The sequence below is a fragment of the Vitis riparia genome, chromosome 18, assembly GCF_004353265.1.
Source record: "Vitis riparia cultivar Riparia Gloire de Montpellier isolate 1030 chromosome 18, EGFV_Vit.rip_1.0, whole genome shotgun sequence".
Classification (NCBI taxonomy): Eukaryota; Viridiplantae; Streptophyta; class Magnoliopsida; order Vitales; family Vitaceae; genus Vitis; species Vitis riparia.
In genome coordinates, this window is record NC_048448.1 from 32427348 (window position 1) to 32450670 (window position 23323).

At 30.6% G+C, this 23323-nt stretch overlaps 3 protein-coding genes across 3 annotated transcripts; 2 read left to right on the top strand and 1 right to left on the bottom strand.

Annotated features, from left to right (window-relative positions):
- Window positions 1-544: 544 nt before the first annotated feature.
- On the top strand, window positions 545-4533 carry LOC117905729 (amino acid permease 8-like). The gene is made up of 6 exons (XM_034818609.1): window positions 545-578; window positions 2159-2392; window positions 2576-2669; window positions 2889-3240; window positions 3359-3580; window positions 4105-4533. Exons 1-6 carry the CDS (start codon window positions 545-547, stop codon window positions 4531-4533), a joined length of 1365 nt encoding a protein of 454 aa, XP_034674500.1.
- Window positions 4534-10095: 5562 nt separating this feature from the next.
- LOC117906275 (protein phosphatase 1 regulatory subunit INH3-like) lies at window positions 10096-10730 on the top strand. The gene has a single exon (XM_034819254.1). The coding sequence runs from the start codon at window positions 10181-10183 to the stop codon at window positions 10562-10564; it is 384 nt and encodes a 127-aa protein (XP_034675145.1). The 5' UTR covers window positions 10096-10180; the 3' UTR covers window positions 10565-10730.
- A 2475-nt stretch (window positions 10731-13205) lies between these two features.
- LOC117906424 (amino acid permease 8-like) lies at window positions 13206-21925 on the bottom strand. The gene is made up of 6 exons (XM_034819439.1): window positions 21731-21925; window positions 17752-17985; window positions 16735-16828; window positions 15004-15373; window positions 14048-14269; window positions 13206-13841 (listed from the first exon to the last, which is right to left on the bottom strand). Exons 1-6 carry the CDS (start codon window positions 21756-21758, stop codon window positions 13410-13412), a joined length of 1380 nt encoding a protein of 459 aa, XP_034675330.1. The 5' UTR covers window positions 21759-21925; the 3' UTR covers window positions 13206-13409.
- Window positions 21926-23323: the final 1398 nt, after the last annotated feature.

Sequence of the window (23323 nt, forward strand, 5' to 3'; positions counted from 1 at the left end):
AGTTTTTCAATCTCCTACCTTTAATCACTTCCTATTTATTTAGCCATAGAAAACCAAATGCCAAAGCAAATAACTCTATATATTATATTAACATTACTATGTACAAGGTCAACCATCATATTATAGCTAATAACTAACTGCATTAAAAGAGACTTCAAATTTTACTGTATTGCCTTAATTTTATACAATGTCAATTATACAATTGATGTGAGGTCTCCTATTTTATTAGCAAATAAAGAAATTGCATTAAATTAAAAGAGATAATAAGACAATCCTTTACTTGTCATTGCATTAATGCATTAATGGAGATTGACCTCACCAAAATCATAGAAGATTTTCACTTGATTTTTAGGAAAAAAAGTGGGCCTTAAATTGGTATAATAAGGCTAGTACATATAAATGTGTCTAGTACACAACTTCTCTCTCCCATAGGGCCTTGAAACTCCTGTGCTTCAAGAGCTTCTCATTCAACTCTCTCTCTCTCTCTCTCTCTCTCTACTCTTTTTCTATACCAAAGGAGATTCGTAACAAGAGCTAGCAATTAATGGACACAGGAGATGATGGTCATGCCAGGACAGGTAATTCTCATTATATTTGTGTTATTAGAGTTGGATACAATTAATTTTCCTAGCAATATACATATAAATTTAATGCATTCATGTTTATGTCAAGAAAAGATCTTTGATAAAAATATTATATAGGTGGATCTAAGGATGAATTCGGAGATTTAGCTAGGTTAAGGGTCTTGGTAGTATGAAATCATATTTTCTACAATTTTAGCCGTATCTTATAGGTGGGGTTGTGATTAGAAGCGAAGAAATTGGATGTCACCAATTTTTCATGTTCAGTAAATTAAATGATGAATGCAATATTTTTCTTTGAGAAGAACCGGGCCTTGCTTCTAGAAGTGTTCATATATAGATAATATAAAAATATTCTTAATTTTATTAAAATATAATTGTAATAAAATATTATTTTGTAAAAAATATTGTTAGACATTAATAGGTAAGTCATTTGAAGAGTAAATTAGGATGACTAACTGCCATTTGTTGTTTAGATTCTTGGAATTGGACATTTGCTAAGATCAAATGCATCTAAATTTTTATTTTGCAAAAAATTATAAAGCATACAATTTTGTAATGTCTAGATGAATTAGACATAAATAAAAAAATAAAAAAATTCCCTAAGTTAGTTAACATTTATAAAATGTAAAATAGTAAATATCCTTTGATCGTTTCTTTAATTATAAATTATTAATAGATATGACAAGAACCATAAGGGGTGAAATTAATTATTAATAATATACATAATAAAGGAAATTGTGAAACAATAGTTAATACTTAATAAATGTTAATAACCTTCATGAAAGCATGTTATATAGGAAGGTAAACATAGAAAATAGAAAAAAGGACAATGAACTAATTTATAGGGCAGCTTTTGGACTAAAACCAAAAGAAGACAAAAGATTTTGTAAATGAAAATTTTCATCCAATTATTTTAAATTTTTTGAACTTTCAAACTAAGTGAAATAGAAGTTTACAGCTTCATCAACTCTTCCTTTCCCCAATTCCCCTCATTCTATATATAGATACCTTATGTCATTTTAAGTATCTTTTTAAGGTGGTGTTTGGTTTTTTGTTTTTTTTTGTTTTTTTGTTTACTTAAGTTAAAATAAAATAGTATTTAATATAGTTAAGTATTAAGTTGTTTGTTTTTATAATTTTTTTTAATTATTAAAAAGTAAAGAAAAACTAATAAGTTACTTTTTTTCATTTATAAAAAAATCAAATATTTTAATTTTTTCTATTTAGTAAAAAAATTATAATAAGTAATGAAAAAATAACAAATAATTTAAAGTTTGAAAGCAAATTGCTTTCAGCAAAAAATTTAAAAAAAAAATACTCTCTAAATTTCAAGCGAAAAAAAAAAAAAAAAAAACCAAAACATATTTTCCTAACAATCAACTTCATCAATATTTAAGAAGATTTTCCCACATTTTTTGTAAAAATAGTTATTGAAAACATCAATAATATAAGGGCCAAAACACCAAGATCAATGATTAATATTAAGACAATAAATTTGTTAGACATCATAAAATTCTTGTCTTCAGTTGAGTATTTTTTTAAGGTAATGGATTAACTGTGTGACTGTCATCCAGGGACCTTCTGGAGAACAATGCCTCATGCTTTTACCTCTATTGTTGGCTCTGGTATTTTGGCATTGCCATGGACCCTTGCTCAATTGGGTTGGATTGTTGGACCCTTTGTTATTGTCTTCTTTGCGGCAATCACATATTACTTTGCTTCACTTCTCTGTGACTGTTATCGAACTCCTGACCAGATAAAAGGAAAAAGAAACCGCACATACATGGATGCTGTAAGAGTATTTTTAGGTATGATATGTGAACCCTACTATCCTCTTATGTGTATAATGTTAATGGAAACTTTGGTTTCAAGTTTATCATGTGGTGTTATGTAGCCACCACCTGTAGCCTTTCCATCATGTAGATGATGAAAACCTCTTCAATGCAGTGTTCTAACACCAAAAAAAATTATCATCAATGTCATGTGTGCAGGTGAAAGAAATGTACTTATCTGTGGCATCTTGCAATATTCAGCACTGTGGGGCACGATGATTGGGTACACGATTACCGCCACCATTAGTATTGCGTGAGTTTTTTCTATAAAAACTCATCCAAGAAAATGAAATTTATAGTGAAGGAATCCCTAATTTTTGTTAAGCAATTGTGTTGACAGATTTTTTGGCAGCAACTCACATTACATTATACACATCAGTAGTAAAATCTAACTTAATCATAATCACATTTAACACTAGTGATCAGTCAAATTCGCGATTATTTTACCTTTTTTCTCCTTTGAACTACGTAGGACTGTGAAGAGATCCATTTGTTTCCATCAACATATGTCAAGATGTGATGTACAAGGAAATGTATATATGATGGCGTTTGGAGCAATGGAAATTGTTTTGTCCCAGTTTCCAAACCTAGAAAAAGTTACGTTTCTGTCAGTGATTGCAACCGTGACTTCATTTATATATTCACTTATTGCGTTGGGTCTATCTATTGCAAAACTTTCCACAACCCATAAGCTCAAAGGTACTATAATGGTGGCTCATGTGGGAAAGGATATTGCTACATCAACCAAATATTGGCATGTTTTTCAAGCTCTTGGAAATGTTGCATTTGCTTACACTTATGCATGGCTGCTGCTAGAAATTCAGGTAATTTTTTATCAACCTAATTTGTTGTTTTATGTTTTGGAATAAGCAATTTGAGGAATTTCAACTGTGATATATGACATTAGTTTTTATTCTAAGAATGGTTTTGAACTTTGTGAAGGATACCTTAAAGTCACCACCACCAGAGAATAAAGTGATGAAGAAAGTCTCCTTCTATACCATTCTTGGGACAGCAATCTTTTATTGTTCTTTGGGATTCATAGGTTATGCAGCATTTGGAAGTGATGCTCCAGGAAATATTCTTACAGGATTTGATGAACCAGTTTGGCTTGTTGATGTTGGCAACATTGCTGTGATCATTCATTTGATTGGAGGTTATCAGGTCCTCTCTCTCTCTCTCTCTCTCTCTCTCTCTCTTTGTGAGCTCTCTGTTAGTATGAACATTTGATAATGGTGCTCTTGTCTGACGTTTGATAATGCTGCTCTGGTGTGAATTTGCAACAACAGAAGTTTAGATTTGATGCAAAGAATTACAAAAGCCCTCTGCATATTCTATGTCAGAGGGCAGAATCAGTGAAATTTTGCATTTCAAACCCTTAATATGGTTATTGGAGACCATCTTACCATACATCATAAAATTTTGAGGACTTAAACTAAAGAGGGCATTTTTATGGAAATCAACTAAGTGATTAAAGCATCCTATTAATTAGTTCATTTCAGAATGGTCAATGTAACTTTTGATGTCATAATTAATGCATGTTACTAAGCAGTGGTTTATATATCATGATATTTGTCATTTGGTGATGAGTTGAGATTTTAGCTTATTTTTATTTATTTTTTCTGATGTTGAATCAGCGAATCTAACATCTGTATATACCCTTTTTTCAAATTCTTACATATTCTCAGGTGTTTGGTCAAGTAATTTTTGCTACAAATGAGAGGTTGCTCACATCAAGATTGTCAACATCATTCTTTAATAGAACTTATACCATAAGGTTTTCATTCATAAGGAACAGATCCTTTCACTTTTCATTCAGCAGGCTTCTCATGCGAACGGTTTTCGTCATTTTAACAACTTTGGTTGCCATGATATTTCCATTCTTCAATGCAATCCTGTCCATTCTTGGCTCAATTTCCTTCTGGCCGATAACAGTGTACTTCCCAATGCACATGTATATGATTCAGGCAAAGATCAAGAAGGGAAGTCCTACCTGGATGGTCTTTTATGTTCTAAGTTTTGTGTGTTTGATTGTTTCTCTTGTTTCTGTTATTGGTTCAGTTGCTGATATCTCCCAGAATCTTAGGCATGCAAAGATATTCCATATTGAACTCTAGGTATAATGAAATTATGTTATTTGATTTTAATAAATTTTGGACAAGTAAAGAATATTGCTAGCACTTGACATTGTGTGCTACTCTTCATTGCTTTTTAATATGATGTGGTTGAAAGCATCTTTTGGAACTACTAAGGTAGGGCGGTTTAAGATCAGGTGGTCTATGACCATGCTCTTCCCTTAGGCTTTTACTTCCTTTGGCAGCCCAGCTGCAAGTGATTAGACAGACATGAGTCACCTTCCTTCATTGATCAACCTCAACGTTCTGTAAACATTGTGTTTTGGCCTAATTTGCGGGTAAGCAAATGTAGCAGAAGTTGCAAGAAGAAGAACATGGTCCACTTGGCCTTGTCCTTGCAATGTGGCGGATTGTGTTTTGCGGTTTAATTTGTTGTCTTTCTTGACCCAAAGTGAATTGATCAACAATGTCAATTGAATTCGATGCTCTTAATGGTGAAACATGAGGACTGGTTCATTCTCCTCCAAATTAAAATGCGATGGGTTATAAGTGGATCTATTAAAGATTAAGTGTAACCCAGATGGTAGTATCGCGCTCTATAAGACCTAACTTGTCACCAAAGGATGACATCACCATGATGATACCTTCAGCCTTCTTGTTAAGCCCTAAACAATCAGAATGGTGCTTTTAGTTTGCTTCAAGTCATGGATGGCAAATCCATCGAATGGGTGTCATAATGCATTTCTACATGGCATTCTCATTGAAGAAGTGTATAATCTTCATGTCATAGTTGCATATCAAATGGTACCAAATCATGGATATGAATTCAAATTATTATTATCTCACATAGCCTAAGTTTATGATCTCATTATCAAATATACAACTAACTTAGAGTGTGTTTAGGAGTAATTCTAGAAAGTGTTTATAGCATTTTTAACACTTAAATAATAAAAAAATTTAAGTATTAAAAATATTTAAAATGTTTTCTAAAATCACTACCAAACAGACTCTTAATTTGATATCTATCACACAATAAGTTCACACTACTCATATACAACAACAACCAAGACTGCACCATTTATCCTCATCTTCATGCTTACTCTTCCTTGGTTTGACACTTTTTGCACCAAATGGATCTCCCATTGATGATAAATTTAACTTCATTTCTACCTGGAATCAAACAGGTAGGACCAATAGCTCAAACACCATCTTACCAAATAATGGGGTCCCTTTCTGCTCTCCTGCGCATGTATCATTATGAAATTAATACAATGCAAATAAATAATAAGGTGAGAAAAAGAAGAGGAAAATAAAAATATATATATATAATAATAGTTATAACCATTTAACAAATCTCATAATAATGAAGAGGAAAAAAGAATCAGAACATATTAGGAAATATTTTGTAACATACAAAGAACTAAGTGATTCTATACTTTCCATGGATGATATGAAAATGGAAAAAAAATGACAAAAAAATGTGGCATTTGTTTTGACTTTACAAATGGTTGGGAAAAACCTAATAAACAAGGGAAAACCAAAAAAAAAATGAGGAAAGCAAAGAAAACCATAGAGAAACTTTATGGTCAAATTTGATCATAAAAATTGAAAAAAAAAATAGTTAAGAAAAGAAAGAAAGAGGAAAACAAATTTGAGCCAATAAAGTTTTCATCCACCTTTCCTACATGATTATTCACTTTAAATATAAAATCTAAGAGTTTGAAAATGTATGAACTACTACTCACTACTACTCATTGTATATCTTTCATCCTTACCTTTTTCTTGTCATAAGTAGACATTAAAGAATGGGTATTCTATTTTGACTTTCTCTCTTTATTTTCTCATATTTTTTAAGATGCTAATGAATCCCTCAAGCTTTTTAAAATCCAAAGAAAACCTAGATAATAAATATAAACAAAGGGGATTCTAACATTAATAGAAGTGTTGAGTGTAGTGCAAATGCCTCAAACTAGCATCAATTTCATGATTTGAGGCCAAAATTTGCCATAAAATAGGAATCAAATATGTTAGGATGGCATGTCAATTACTTTCTCCTACATCAAAATTTTTTTTCCTACAGTTGATAAAATCTTTCAAATGCTTACCTAGGAAAAACCCCAAAAATTGGGGAATGGCTCTCAATAAATCCGTTGAAGATGATGAAAAGAGACATCTTCTCTTCCTCCATTGGAGATGATGAAAAACAATTTCCTCTCTTCATCTAACAACTGCTAGACTAAAAGAAGATAAAGCCTGAGCCACCTTTAAATTAAAAGTAATGTCTAAAGAAAATTTCTTAATTTGTGTAGAAGGTGGTGATAAGAGAATATTTGCTCCTTTTTTTATAGAAGAAAAGGTGTATCTAAAGTGAGAGAAAGTTGATGTGTGTCAATAGAGACTATAAGGGTTGGTGAAAGGTTGAAAAAACATGAGCCCATTGTTTTGCTTATCATATTGGTTTTTCCTTTTAATTTGTAATGACACATGAGCCCATTGTATTAAACATGGTAGTTTTCCTTGTTTGATTTATAATTGTTTTAGGGATGAGATTCAAATATAAGAGATAGAAGTAAAATTAATTACTATCTAAAATATTAAATTTTATTTTTGGAATTTGTATTTTAAAAATACTTTTATTGAAAATTTCAATTAAATGAAAATTTATTTTATGCTACTCGTTTAAGTAAAAACATGTTTCCCTCCTCAAGATACAAATAAAACATATGTCATGACACCCTATAAGAGTAATAAGCCTTATGGTTGTCACTATGTATTTCATCGATGGAGTGTCTAACTAAGAAACTTATCCATTGTTTGGCTTATCGGATTGGTTTTGCCTTTTGATTTGTAATGACACATGTGCACATTGTTTTAAAATGATACTTTTCCTTCTTTAATTTTAAGTGTTTTGGGGATAGTATTCAAATATAAGAGATAAAAATAAAGGTAATTACTACCCAATTATAGTCTTATGAAACGTTTTTCTTGTTAGATTGGTTTAGCCTTTTCATTTATGATGATAGTTGGGCCCATTGTTTTAAAACAATATTTTTCCTTCTTTGATTAATAAGTATTTTGGGGATAGGATTCAAATGTATATAAGAGATAGAAGTTCTATTTTTGGAATTTGTGTTTTAAAAATAATTTTATTTAAAATTTTAATTAACTAAAATTTATTTTATACATCTTGTTTAGGTGAAAATATATATATTTCCCTTTGAAAAATACAAATAACTTGGAAAATATGGAGCTTAGGAGAAAAATTTGTATCCAAACAATCTTAAAAATTGTGTTAATCTTCGAGCATTTTTCTCTTTTCAAGAAAAGGACTAGTCTTGGTTTTTATATATTTTTTGAGCTACAACTAATGAAATGTGGTATGAGTCCTATAGTTGCGTGAATAATTAAATTGCAATGAAAAGAATTTCTCGTCCAGCCTATGATTGTGGGTTAATAAAGTTGTAGGTAATGGCATAAACTATGGCTGCGGGAGTAATTAGAAGCAGCTATAAAATCCACTTTTGGGGTGGGACAAAGGTGGTCGCTATTATATATGGCTTAGTGGACTTGCTACCATAACATCACTATATATACTCCCCACATTTTTCTCTCGTTCATCCTACTACCAAACCCATTTTGCTCACCCCCATTGTAAAACCATTTCTATTTGTTTGCCAAACCCATTGTTGGTGCCAATGTGAGATTGAGAGTCCTACATTTCTACTTGCTTGGTCTTTCCTTTTGATTCACTCATTATTCTTTCAACCAAATATCATTTTATTTTATTTTTTCTTATTTCATTCTTTGGTTTCTTATTTCTCGCCTACCACATGGTTTTCCATGGTTTTGAATTGTTAGGGTTTCAAGTAGAGGATTATGGCTTCCAGGTATGACATTTCCATTAATCAAATGTATGATGATTATCTTGCATATTGTTAGGGTTTCCCACTACGTCATATGGTTTCTAAGAGAATGATGTATTGTCATCCCAACTCAAATTAGCTTATATTTCCAATAAGAGATTGTGGATTTAGAAGGTTTTTCTTATCTATGCCTTGATACTCTTAGAATCAAAGGAGATCTCTTTCTCTAAGTGACACTTGCCTGAACCAAATAGACTACCCAGATCTATTAGGCTTCTATCTATTTGATCTACAATTTTAAAAGATTAGTGTATTTGGTAATTTATTACTAAATAATGTAATGCTTCTGGGAATTTTATTGCTCGTTAATTGAAACTCCAACAAATTGAGGAAAATGATGGTGTCTTTTGATCTCGAGTCTTACCAACTGGTTGAAACGAAAGAGAAGCAAGTGACACAAATAAAATAACTTGAGAATGGAGAAGCAATGGAATAGATTGAAGTATAATTTCTAGCCCTTATCTTATTGAGTTATGGAATATGGAAGGAAAAGGGGCAACATATGGCAGAAGATTATTTTGAAAACCTGATAATCTATCTAATATTGATAATAACATTATGTTAAAAATTCCAAAATCAGCATTGGGCTTAAAGAAGAAAGGGATAAGAGGAGATGCTCAATTTTGGCCTCATGAAGAGGTGCTCTGTCATAATGCTCTATTAAAAATCATGCTCTGTCATGAAGAGATATTCATCCTTATAGTAATTAGGTTTTGTTGATCAATATCAGAAGGTATAACAAGAAAGAGAAAAATGTTGAAAATAGTTATAAAAAAAAAATAATAATCCACTTTTTAAGTAAATTTAATTTATGAGATTTGCAATATGTTTAGAATAATTTCCATTATAGTGTTATTTTGAGGTTTTTGAGTTCTAACATGTTCAATACCTATATCTAGTTGAGAACAAAAATTGTGTCATTTCTAGCTTGGATGAAAGAATTAATAAAATTAACTCTGCCTTTAATTTACTACAAATGATTTTAATTAGCAATAGAAGAAAAAAAACAAAGGGTCCCATCAGCATACAAGAAGTTTTATTAAGGTCATTCTTGTGATGTATCAACATACATTGGTTTTATATATTTATCAACTTTTCTTATAAATATGTTGAAAATTTTGAATATTTAATAATGGTCAATACTCAACTATCCAATCTTAAGTCGGAAGATTATTTTCTCTATTTGTTGCATGCATGATGGATAATAGAATGAGTAATGGATATGAGAATCGATTTCTAGGACTTCCTTAATTTTATTATGCCGTGTATTATTTTTTGATCTCTTTTTGACAAAAAAAAAAACCTTATTTATTTTTATTTTTTTTTGTAAAAAATAACAATCTTTTGTAAAACCTTAGTGTAAATAATCAAAATGGTGGAAGGATATTTATGTCAAAATGTGTTATTTTTCAATAAAAAAAATGAGATGGATTATATTAAAAATTTTGGTGATTATTTCACCTAAATTAATTTTTTAAACAAACTATTTTACTCGGACTAGAATTTAGAAATTTGTACTAAAATAGTTATTTAAAAATATAATTTTTATGATTAAAATATATATATATTAGAAAAATGGTGTTTTAAAAAATTGTATTTTAAAAACACAATTTTAATAAAGTTTTAAAAATATAATTATTTACTTAAATAAATAAATAAATAAACAAAGCCATTCTTGAAGGTGGAAAGAAGATTCGCGGCACATTCTTCATCATTGGCCGCTATATGTCTCTGTTTCCGCCGTTGATACCCTAACCACCACAACCATGGCTCGACCCACAAGGACAAGGACAAGGCCAAGGCCACCATCCTCCTCCTCCACCATCACCACGACCCTAACCCTAGAAAACCCATCTCCATCGCAACCTCAACAACCCCAACAGCAGCAGCAGCAGCAGCAGCAAACGACGCTGGTGCTGCGGCTGAATCCCAAGAAGAAGGTGACATGGAAGGAGGGCACTGTCGACAACGAGTTCCTCCAGAGGAAGAGCTCCAAGAAGTGCTGCATCTTCCACAAAGAGAAGCCCTTTGACGAGGACGATAGCGATGACGACGACCACCATCATCACCATCATGATCATGGCTGTCGCAAATCCGACGCCGGAAATCAATCTGGTGAGGCTGGCTCCAGTGGGTGCGGTGGTCTTTGATTTCTTTATTAATTTGGTTTTGGTTTTGTTATAAGTGTAAAAATCGAATACTTCTTCTTATATTTGTAAACAGATTGTGTTTTGGATGTGACGAGGTAAGATTTTTAGGTTTCCGGCAAGGTAGGAAAAGTGGGAATTATTGATTCAAAATAAATTGGTTCTTTTAGCTTTTCAGATTTTTTGGGGGGGTTTTTGAGATCCAAATGGGCCCTCAGTCTTTGATCGAGGGAAAATTTTCTCTTCCCAGTCTGTTGGAGATTTTAGAGCTCCGTTTGGACCTCGGAAAAAGGAGGGAAAGTGGGAGTATGGATTGAAATGAAATTGCTTTCCTGGATTATCAGAATTTGGGATTTTTTTTTTATTTTTTTTTTTTTTGAGATCCAAATGGAGCCTTATGCCTTCGATTGAGGGGAAACTTTGAAGTTTTCTGATTTAATTTAGGTGTCTATATCCAGTATGTCAATGTGGGTAAGGTTTTAGGGTTCCGTGTGGTCTCGAGAGGGAAAATGGTCAATATTGATTAAAATTGGATTTATTGCTTAAATGTTTGTGGGCATTTTGTGTTCTTTTTGTTGTTCAAATGGAGGCTTAAACTCCAATTGAGGGGACTAGGGTTGAATTGGATTCTATCTGTACACACAGATAAGTTTTGGTAGGGCTCTGTTTGGGTCTCAGGAAAGAGTGTGGAAAAAGGAGGGTAAATTGTGAAATTTGCTTTAAAATGGATTGCTTTCATGAACTGTTTTCTGAAATTTTGGGTTTCATTTAGATATTCTATGAGGAAGATGTGAGTTGTAGGATTGGAGTGTTACATGGTGTTTGGTTTTTCACATTGAAATACTCTTGAGGTTCTTTTTGAAGCTGTTTTCTGTGCATTAGCTTCTTTTTATTTCAATTAAGGTGAAAATTTGAAGCTCTCCAGGTGAAAAATTCTATGTTCTCTTTTCGAATGATTGAATTCTATATAGGTTTGGTCATTTCCATTGAATGTTGAATATTGAAAAGAATGAAGGAATGAAAATGGGCTGAAAATGGTTGAGAAACATATTATTGTTGCATAGTTCCAAGCATTTTCTTTTCTTTCCTGAGAACCAAATGGAGTCTACAGAGAAAATTCGACAGATTCTATCATTTTTGAAATTTTGAAGTTGGTATATGTTCAGTTTGTGCTTGATGAAAGTCTAGTTCTTCAGTATTGCTCTTTCAGTTCTTTAGACAAAAATGGTGTCATTGATAGTAGAGTTTCTGCTTAGTCTCAAATTTGGAAAAAAAAAAAAAAAAAAAAAAAGAAAGAAAGGAGAGAAATAAAAGAAATTTTCCCAAACGTAGGAGGATTTAGATTATAAATATGGTTTGGAATTACTTAGTTGAAAATGTAGGTAAGGTTCCGTTATGATTGTCACATACACCGTGTGCTAGACAGTTTAAATGATGGAGATGAGGAGTTCTGTTCATGCTTTTGCTATTAATGTGTCCTCTGGTCTAGGTATAGAATGTGTCTTATATGAAGTAGGATGGTTCAGGAAACTGGTTTGAATTGTGTTGAGTATGCCCCACAGGTGGAGATGACAAATGGAAAATCAGGGAAAAAAAACGTAAGTATAAAAGAGGGAACGTAGATAGATTAGATTCAGAATTTCGCAAATTGGTTTTGGATATATTTGTTGGTATAAATTTGGTTATGAAAGTTGGTCTCCAACATATTGTTTGTAGCAGTAGGTTCCGTCAGTTGTCTGAGGAAAACTGCATGAGGTTTCTCTTGTTCCAATTTCAACAGAGGGTGAGGGAAGTTTGTCATGGCTGAGGTTCAAGTATATATCTTGGGTGGGAAAGAGATGAAAAATTAAGATGCCCGTTCGACTAAAATTCTTGTAGAAATAGGGAGTTGGGTAGGGTATATGATGATCATCAATAAAAATAAGCAGTTGCAACTCTCAGAGATTATGATGAAATCAAAAAATCAAATGCAGCTACATCTTTTCTACAGAGTGTTGGCTCTGATGCAGGAATCCTTTCAGGCTAAGCTAATCTAAACTGATAGGTCCATAGTCATGATAAGCTGGGTACTTGATCATGAGGGTTGCCTTTGCCTTCTGTTTAGGTTGTTGTGCCCTTCTGCAACTAATCGAGTATGTTGTGGGTGTCTTAGGTTATGTAATTCACAGCATCAAAAGGCCCAGAAATAGAGACTAGAGTTAAAGGAGAGTATCATTTTTGAGGAATCTATGGGCCGCTCATGCTGTATGGGTGATTTATTCTTCATAGGAACTCCAGCTTTGTCCACACCCAGTGGCAGGAAAACTCTGGAACGCTGTTGTTCAAGTAGTTGTAACCTTGTTCAAGGGTTAATTTTTGAATATCATACAAGAAATCTTGCTTGGAGCTAGATTGAATCGGTTGGTAGTTAAAAGGAATTTAGCAGGTATCACAGAGAACCAGGCACAGGAATATGCCCTCTAACATGAAATTTGAGAGGTCGAGCCCTCCCTGATTCGATCCTTTCAGGATTTGCACAGACCCTCCACTACGGAAGGGGTCCGAAGAAACATTGCTTTGAGTTGCATATTTCTTTCTTAACTAAATAATCAACTATTTGATTGGTTTCTCTACAAAATTTAATGGCTTAACAAGATTGATTCACTCTTCACAATCTAGCATTAATCTCTAAATGCTCTTATCAAATTCTTAATTGAAATAAGAATATAGAACTTATTACAACGAGGGGATAACAATTTCAGAGTTTTGGTGGATCCATAGTCGCTTGCTGCCAGCATAACATACAGCTCGACAACTTATGAACAAATATAAGCAAAAACCAGTGTGATGAAAATGGAAGCTTGCATGCCTACAATTTTGCACTAAATAGTTTAGTATGCTCTAGTCTATGGACGATATCAATAATTGAACCAACAGTAGCGATGGCTGAAACTAGTAGTGAAACCATGCTCAAGCTCTGCAACATCATCCATTCACGGCTTCTTCTCTTCACCTTTGATTGGGACAGATGCATGGTCACTGGGAAATACACCGTCAATGGCCAAAATGAAATGGCTCCTAGAAAACCCAGAACTGCATTGAAGAATGGAAGCATCATAGCAATGGTTGTGGTCAGGATGATGAAAAGGGTGCGGAGAAGAAGCTTGCAGAGGGTGAATTGGAAGAGACATGGTCTGGGGAATGGAAGCTTTATTGTATAGACATGGAGAAAGAAGCTTGTAGGTGGCCATCTTGATGCTATCCACTTCTCATATACTGTAAAGATTGGTTGTGCAAATACCTGAAAAATAGTTAGATGATGAACATCCTTAGGAAATAAACTAGGCACAAAAAATAAATTGCAAATATTCAAAGTTCTTAAAACAAACTTTTGTTCTAGGATACAAAAGAAAGTTGTTTCTGAAAAACCGTTTTCAAAAAATGTTTTTTAAAAACGGTTTTCTATTTTCAAAATTATGGATAGGGGAAGGTGAAATGGAGTAGTACCTGGAAAGATCCACTTAAATGTATAATGACAGCAAAATTAGCAAGATCAACAAGCCAAAAGGGTTCATGGAATCCAGTAAGAACATTTCCAGGAGCATCATTTCCAAAGGCCATATAACCCATGACCCCAATGGACAGATAAAATGCTGTTGTCACTCCAATGCCATATAGTGTTGCTCTCTTCATTGTTTTGTTTTCTGCTGGAGGTGATTTCAATGTATCCTTCATATAGATATTAAAAAACAAGGTGTTAGCAATTATGCCGATTACTATATACAAACCCTTCATTTAAATATGGGAAACCATGGAGAAAAACAAAACAAAGAAAAAAAAACAAGAAAGTAGAGAATGGAAATAAGGAAAACAAAAAAAAAAAACAAAAAAAATGTTTTTAGAAACATTTTAGGAAAATGGGTAATACTATTAATCAAACAATGCATCCACACGAGTAGAAAATATAGAGAAAACAAGATTTTTAATGTGGTTTGACAATCAATGCGATCCTTATAATCCTTACATCCATAGAGTGCATAAACACTCAAGAATACACTAATCAAAAGAAATGAGAAGGGTTAAAATGATGAAACTCTTGAAAAAACCTCTCAATTGTGACCTCATACTAAAAAAAAAAAAAACTCTAAAACATAAAATGGTCTTCAATCCCTGCGAGTTGATCGAATGGCTCGATCCCTACTAGCTCAACCCCTAGCATCTCGAGTAAAGCACAATAAAACTAATTTAGGTTTCACAATCCAACAAATACTTCAAAAACATAAAAAATATTTGAAAGAAATTCACAAATGAATATGCTCATTGTTTTCACTTGCAAAAAATCAACATGCATTTTACTACCAAATAAGCCCTAAGACTCCTTCATTTTCACTTCAAGATCCAAACAAAGCTCAAGTAAAATACATTTCTCAGTATAAATCATAGTCCCCATTTCCCAAATGTACCTGAATTTCAATCAAGATATTGGCAAAGGTGTAAGCAAAGGCAATGTTTCCCAGAGCTTGGAAAGATTGCCAAACTTTAGTGGATTGAGATATGTCATTTTTTCCCACATCCACTCCAGTTAAATTGCTGGCTTTCAAGTCATGGTGTGAAGCAAATTTCTCAATGCATAAATACAAGGCGATGAATGAGTAGCCAAATGACATTGTAGCTGCAACAACTGAAAGTATTGTTATTTTCTCAAGGCTTGGAAATTGAGACAATAAAATTTCTACTCCCCCATAAATTAGCATAAACAAATTCCCCGACACTTTGGCTTTGCAATCGGCATTTGGCTCCTTCTGGTGGAAACAATTCGTTCTTTTGATAGAACTAATACAACAAACAAACATAGAGCCAGTGAAAATATATTAATTATTGAACAATAATCAATAAAAAAAAAATCCAATTGAGTTCTTATGACTTAAAAACAAGGTTATATAATTAAGAGGAACCCACATTTATATGGTGTTAAAAACTTTCTTGTCTATCCGATGTGAAATATTACAATCAACCTCTAATACAATTATGTTCTTAGTGTATCCCACGAGATTGTAGAACCAAATGGACATACACCCCTTACAAGGTCAAACAAACCTACATATTAGGGTCGGAGATCGGTTTTGATACCATTTGTAATAACCCACACCCAACCCTATTAGCATTGTCTACTTTGAACCCAACAGGTCCCTCACAACTATAAAACACATTTATATAGTTAAGAGTAAGGATGAAAATATTGATAATTACGAATATATCGGTATTTCGATTTTACGAATATATTGAAAAAAAAATTTGTAGGTTTAAAATTGATCAAAACTCATGAAAATATAAGTAAAACATTATAGAAATGTAATTAAAAATATAATAGATATTTTAAATTTATTTTATTGAAAATTTTGATATATGGATGATATAATTTATCATATTTGATGATAATATTATATGTGTTGATAAAAAATATAAATTTTATAAGTGTATATTTATTATTAAGTTATATAATATTATTTTAAAATAATAATATGATAACATGTTTAATTTTAAAATATAATTAATATTAAAATTATTATCCAATTTAATTTAAATGTATTCAACGATATAGACTTTTGTTTATTTTTACTAGACTCAATAAGAAATACTCTAAAAAAATATATAAGATAAAAAAATAGATATTTTAAAAATATTTTTAAAAATTATAAATTTTATAAGTATACATTTATTATTAAGTTGCATAATATTATTTTACAATAATAATATGATAATATGTTTAATTTTAAAATATATTTAATAGTAAAATTAAAACCTATTTTAATTTAAATGTATTCAATTATATCAAATAAATAATAAAACATGTATATTTTTTTTATTTGATAAATATATAGATTATATACAAAAAAGGGGAAAATTATGTTTTTATATTTTTTATAATAAATTAATTCAAATGCAAAAATAAAATAATCTTTAGTGTTTATATACATACATTTTTATTTTTATTTTCCATTGTATTTTCCCTCAAACTTTTCAAAAATCAAACAAAAGCCCAGTATCTGCAATGCTATGACTCTCAATCTGAAGAATTTTGTATGATCATTTATGGGATTTTAAAAATCAACAGTATGTAGTATGAAATGTAATGATATAGAAGCCATGGCCTCGGACTTTTGCAGGTAGTAATTCAAAGAGAAGAAACTCACGCCATGCTTGTAGCAGCAGTTATCACATATCCAACCATGGTACCCCAAAGAAGGATGTATTGAATAATGCCACAAATGTAGACATATCTTGTTCCTGATGAAGAAAAAAGACGTACAAAAATTAATTATATAAAAGAATCAATAAAAATAAAAATAAAAAGGGAAAAAGTCTTTTATATATATATATTAAACTATCAAGAAAAATGTTATTGAATCGGGTTTGGAGCATCTTATATTAAAAATAATTGGTGTTTAATGAAGGTAAGTCAAATTTTTTATGACATTCAACATCACATCACATGAGTTGTTTTAAAAGTCATCATTTGGATGATCCATTTCATCACATCACATGGATTTATTTAGGGATGGCAACGGGGCGAGTTTAGGACGGGTCATCCCCATCCCAACCCCGTCCCGTTTATTCGAAACAATTCTCATCCCCATCCCATTTAAAAAATTAAAAGGGGCGGGACGAGAGGGTATGATAAATTCTCATACCCGCCCGTTTAACTTTTTTTAAAATTTTAATTTTTCTAAAAAAAAATTACTTTTAAAATTTTTAATTATATTAAAATAAGTATATTTTATAACTAATTAAATTATTATATATTTTATAATTTATTTTATTATTATCTATATATTAAAAAATTAAAATAAAAATTAAATTAATTAGATATATAATTGGGGCGGGGTGGGGCAATACCGAAACCCACCCCGGGTTATTAAAAAAATTTTCAAACTCATTCCAAACCTGTTTATTAAAATTAAATCCCGTCCCATTAGAGGTGGGGCGGGGCGGGTACCTGAAAAGACCCACCCCATAGCCATTCCTATATTTGTTCTAAAAGTCATCATTTGGTTGACTCATCCTTAAACTTAAAAACGATTATACCACATCCCAACAAGTGTATATAACATGTTGTCATGCAAATTTGGGATTTCAAACATTGGTCAATAACCGAAAATTTGTTTTTAACCCGTACATGAAGTAATGCATATGCATGGTGATATAAATACCTAAGCATGCTCTTACAGCATCACTGTAGGTGTAGTTCCTTGAACCATGAACAGGGTCAGGAGTTCTATAACAATCCGCAAGCATACGAGCAGTGTAGTAAGTAACAACAGCAAAGGTGAAGAGGGCAAGGGGACCAAAAAGCCATCCCATCTGAGCCACACTCCACGGCACAGCCAACACTCCTGATCCTATCACTGCTGCCACTGCATGAGCTGCAGCTGTCCACACTGTCCCTGTAAAACACACCATTTTACAAAAATAAGGAATCAGTGATTGTTACTAGGACACTGCTTAATTTATGCATGCGTTGGTCCAATGATGACTGATTATTCTTGGAAAAAATTTATTTATTTGTAATGTAATTTAACCATATATCATTAGAATTTTATGTGAAGTTAAAGGATATTTTTTTTATTAATTAACTATTTTGAACGCAGGTAGTTAAGGTTTTAGGGATTAGTCTATATGTTTTTCATGATGGTGCAACTTTTTCCTAGGAAGCGTTTTTAGCTTTAAAATGTCTTTAGAAAAAATTAAATGTTTGGCAAAATTTAAGAAATACTTTTAAAAATATGAAAAATTACTTTTAATGTTAGAAAATCACTTGTAATGTTTTTTAGAGAAATACTTGATAGGTAATTATTCTAAAAACACTTTCATTAAAAACATTTTTAGTAGAAACACCGTCAAACACATTTTATGTCTAATTTCGAAAAAAAAAATTGAGAAGAAATGTAAGAGAAAGATAATAGAAAAGAAAAATAGGAAAAAAAATAAATAAAAATAAAAAATAAAAAATTTATTTTTATATCGAATTTCAAACTTATTTGACTTATTTTCTTTTATATAAAAATTAAATAATTAAAAAATATAAAAGTTTCTCACTTATTTTAATTATATTTAACTTTCTTTTATATTTTTTTATAGTAAAACCAAATAAAAGAAAAATCATTTTGCTAATATTTCTTTTTTTTTTAGTGTTTTTCGAATCAAACAAAACCTAAATTTCTATTCAAAATATCAACTAAACTTTCGTTTGATAGTTATTTTAGGAAGCGTTTTTAACATTTTTAATACTTGAAAATTTTTATATTTCAAATACAAAAAATACTAAAAATGCTTCCGATAATTATTATCAAACATAATCTAAGTTACTTTTCTATATATATATACTTTTGTATATACCTATGTAAGCAACTTATACCTATGTATTAACAAGCTGTGCCATAGGAAAGTTAGTAAATGTAGTCGACGAGTAAAATAATGTTTAAAAATAATTTAAAACTTAATGATTTAACAGTATTATGTGCTTTGGGGTGGTGCATTCCACTTATCGATTGAGGTTATCTTCCTTGTTTGTTTTTGATCTTTTACATGTCTACTCAAGTTAAAAGTCATTTTTCTTCTTATCTTTTCTTATAAAGGATTACTGATTAAAGTTTTTCTTTGAGGGATGATGTTTTCCACTGATTAATAAAGTCATTGTGTTATTCTCTTTTCTTTCAAATGTCTCCTCCACTTAAAAGACATTTTTGTTAGTATGTTTCTTTCGAAATGTTTGATTGATTAAAGTCGCCTTCCTTGTTTCCTTTTTCTTTTTCTTTTAAATGTCTAGCTAAAGTTATTTTTCTTGTTATGTTTTCTTTTAAAATGTTCTATAGACTAAAGGTGTCTTTTTTTTTTTTTCTTTTTTTTTTTGATCTATTAAAGTCTACCCAAGTCATTTTTCTTGTTGCCTCTGGTTTGAAATATCTACCAACTTAGTTGCCAATGGTGGTAGAATCTCAATATTGAAATTATAGAAATTTTTAGTGATAAGCTTCCTAATATTTTAAATAAATAATCCTTAGATTTCTTTTCTTCGTATTTATTTTTAATTAAAATTTAAATTCTACCATATTTTGAGAGGAAGAAGTTGCAAAAAGATTACAATATATAAAAGAAGAAGGTGATTTTTAATTATTTTTTTCATATTTTATGAGATAATTTTGTAGGTGTTGTGGGCAAGTACCAACATGTGCTGTTTGGTCCAAGTGGGTGGGACATGATCACCATTTAGACTCCAAAGTTATTGGGCAATTTATAATGGACTAAATCATTATCTACTTTATTAATTGTCACATGGACCAAGCCATTCCACTTTAGGGTTTCTTTCTTCATCCCAAGTTTACCTATGTCTTCAATTAATGCAAAAATAAAAAATAAAAAATACTAAAGTTGTTGGATATTATCTTCTATTTTATATGATAGCTAATTTTTTTTTAAATGTAAAACATATTTAGTAAAATGTACTTTTTCAAACAATTGAAAATTATTGGACATAGTCTCACATTTAAAATAACGCAATATATATATATATATATATATATAGTTGTTAAAAAGGCTTCGTTCTTGAAAATCTTGAGGGAAAACACAAAAGAAAGAAAACAAAGAAGAAAAATAGGAAAAAAAATAATTTAAAATTAATAAATTATTTTTATATATTATTTCAAATTTATCTTACTTATTTTAAATCTTTTTTATAAAGATTAAATAATAGAAAAATAAATAAATTTCTAACCAATTTGAATTATATTTGATTTTCTTTAAAAATTCATTTTTTTTTAGCATTTTGTATCTTTCTTTAATACTCAACGAAATCAAATAAAATCTAATGTTTTTTGAAACAAATAATTTTTAATGCTGAAATAATTTTTTTAATCATGCTTTAGTAATTGAATGTGATTCAAAACTAGGTACTTTTGTATGTTTTTCCTTTTCAAACTAAAAAATATTAAAAAAAAAAGGTTTTGGCCATGGAAATGACAAATTTCTTTTTCTTTTTACATAAATAGTGGACCAAGTCATGAGCTTCATTATTGTGACATTGAGCATTCGACTTCACTTTTCAGTACAATAATTGTTTAAGCTTTGTTCCCAGGCTTGTCGTGGATGTGCTCATCGTACATATAATTTTATTCAATTTAGAAAAAAAAAAAAATATATATATATATATATATATATATATATATATATATACAAATGATTGAAAATTTATGGTGTGGTTCAATAAGCTTCTTTTTCAAGTGTAGAGATCCTGACATGTAAAAGCTATAGATGGTGTGATCAAAAGATATTAAAACAACCAAATTGAAGATTCTGTTTATGCTATTATGAAGATTTATTTATTTTTTTTAAAGGCCAGTTTAATTTCACAAGTTAGAAAAGAGATTAAGATTTGTTTGATAGTTGTTTTCAAAAATAATTTTGAAAATCAATTTTTCAAAAATTGGTCTCTAATGTTTTATAAAACAAAAAGTCTATTTATAAACCTAAAATATTTTTAATCTATTTTTAAATATATTTTAAAAATAATTTTTATATATACTATTTTATTTTTAATTATTTTACATATATAATTATTTTCTAAAACAGTCTTTAGAAAACAAGTTAAAACAATTAAAAAATGTTTTTTGAAAACGTCTAGTTATCTACATTTAAAAACATAACATAAAAAAATAGCTTTCTAATTGTTAAATATATTTTCCTATTTTTTTGTTTTGAAAAATAGAAAACTGTTTTTAAAAATAATTGTCTAAGAGACCCTAAGATTCAAATTCTAAAAAAAAAAAAAACACCAAAAAAAAAAAACAAATATTAACAGAAAGAAATGAATCTCAAGTATTACTAACATCAAACTAGATCCTTGTAATGAATAATTATAATGAAAAATCATGTTTTATTCCCAACCACACACAAACTTTTGCCCAAGTATATCTCTTAGCTAATAATAAGAAGAGAAAAAGAAAAAACGAAACAAAACAGAAGGATAGAAAGACAAGATCATTTTCTCCGGTTCTTTAGATGCTATGAAAAAAATGGAATGAATGAATTGTATGAAGCACACCATGAAAGCATTAAACTATGAAATTGCAAGAATATTTATAATTGGTTCAAAGTAATTTCCAAGAAAAAAAACGATAATGAAATGAAAAATACCTGTTCTTGCCCGTCCATCATCGTCCATCTAAGCAAAAACTTCAAATATTATAACTTTTAATCACTAAAAGATCAAGGATATGAAGCACAAAATGAAATCCTGCTCTCTAGCTCTAGACAAATAATGGAGCTTGTTCTTCAGTTGCCTCATTGGCCAATATATATACATATATATGTACAAAGCTAAACCATTATTCGCAGGCATTCACCTTCTAATAATTAACTCTCTGACCTTCATAAATTCCATAGTAGTGTACAATGCCCCACACTTGGAAATAATGACTAGGTTTGTACTTCATTTTCTACTCAATTTTAACCAGATTTTATGGAAAGCAGAGAGAATTGTACTAAAGATGAAACAATATGTTTCTTTCCACTCTTAACCTTTTTTTTTTCTTTTGATATACCTCTAGTTTAAGTAGCCATTAGAGTGAAGACATATATGTGACAAAAAGTTCATGTTTGCTTTATTTCCATCAGTCAATCTATTTATTTCTTAATTTTTTAATAAATTGCCATGGTCTTTTTGATTACCTACTTTTCATAAAGGCAAAGAAAAAAAATAAAATAAAAAATAAAATAAAAGAAGGGGATATATTGCAACCCTTAAAAGAAAAATGAAACACAATTAGCCATCCTTGAAATGATCCAAAACATGATGGAGTCAAGCTCCAAATAAAACTGATACCAGTGAAGCCTTTAGATGAATGAAAACCCTTCAAAACCCTAAGTACAAGGTTTAAATCTCTTCAAAGCCACCTCTCTGCAATCACTACAAATTTCCACTCAGGTCAAATTCCCACAACCCTAAATTTTCAAGTGCTCTCCATCCATATTTCACATCAAATATATCTTTCTAACTTTTTGAACGTGCGCTTTATAAAGCCAACAAGACGTTTGGTCTCCCCACTACTTTATGACAATTTATAATTTACAAAAAATGGTAAAATGATAGAGTAATAAAATAAAATAATATGAAAGATAAATTGCAACTCCAAAGTTTCATCCTCTTATCCCCCTACATTGAGACAGAAAATGATTGGCAAAAGATGTGCATATATTAATGTAGAAGTATAGGACTACCTAGATTACTCCTACACATAAGGTTTGATAGTTGATTGCTCTTAATTTGTGGGTGAGATTGAGGCTTTCTTAAAATACCTTTACAAGATGGTGCTTTTCTCCGAAACACCAATCATGGACACAAGAATGGCAAAACGGGACTTCAACAATAGTTTGGTAGGTACATCAACAAATTGATTGTTAGTGGACATGTGAGTAACATGGAGAGAACCAATAGTAACAATGTCTCACATAAAATGATAGTCAAAAGAAATATGCTTCATTTTTTGAATGAAATACGGCATTTGGACACAAGTACGTAATGTTAATGCATGTTACCACAAAGAAGGTGAGGAGGCTTGGAAAAGGAGGGATACTTAACTCATGGAGAAGATTGATGATCCATGTGATTTCAATAGCCACTGAGGCAATAGAATGATAATTGGTTTTAGTAGAGAGTGAGCAACAATCCGTTACTTTTAGAGCACTAAGAAATTGGATTTCCCCTAAGGAAAAGAACATATGCTGAAA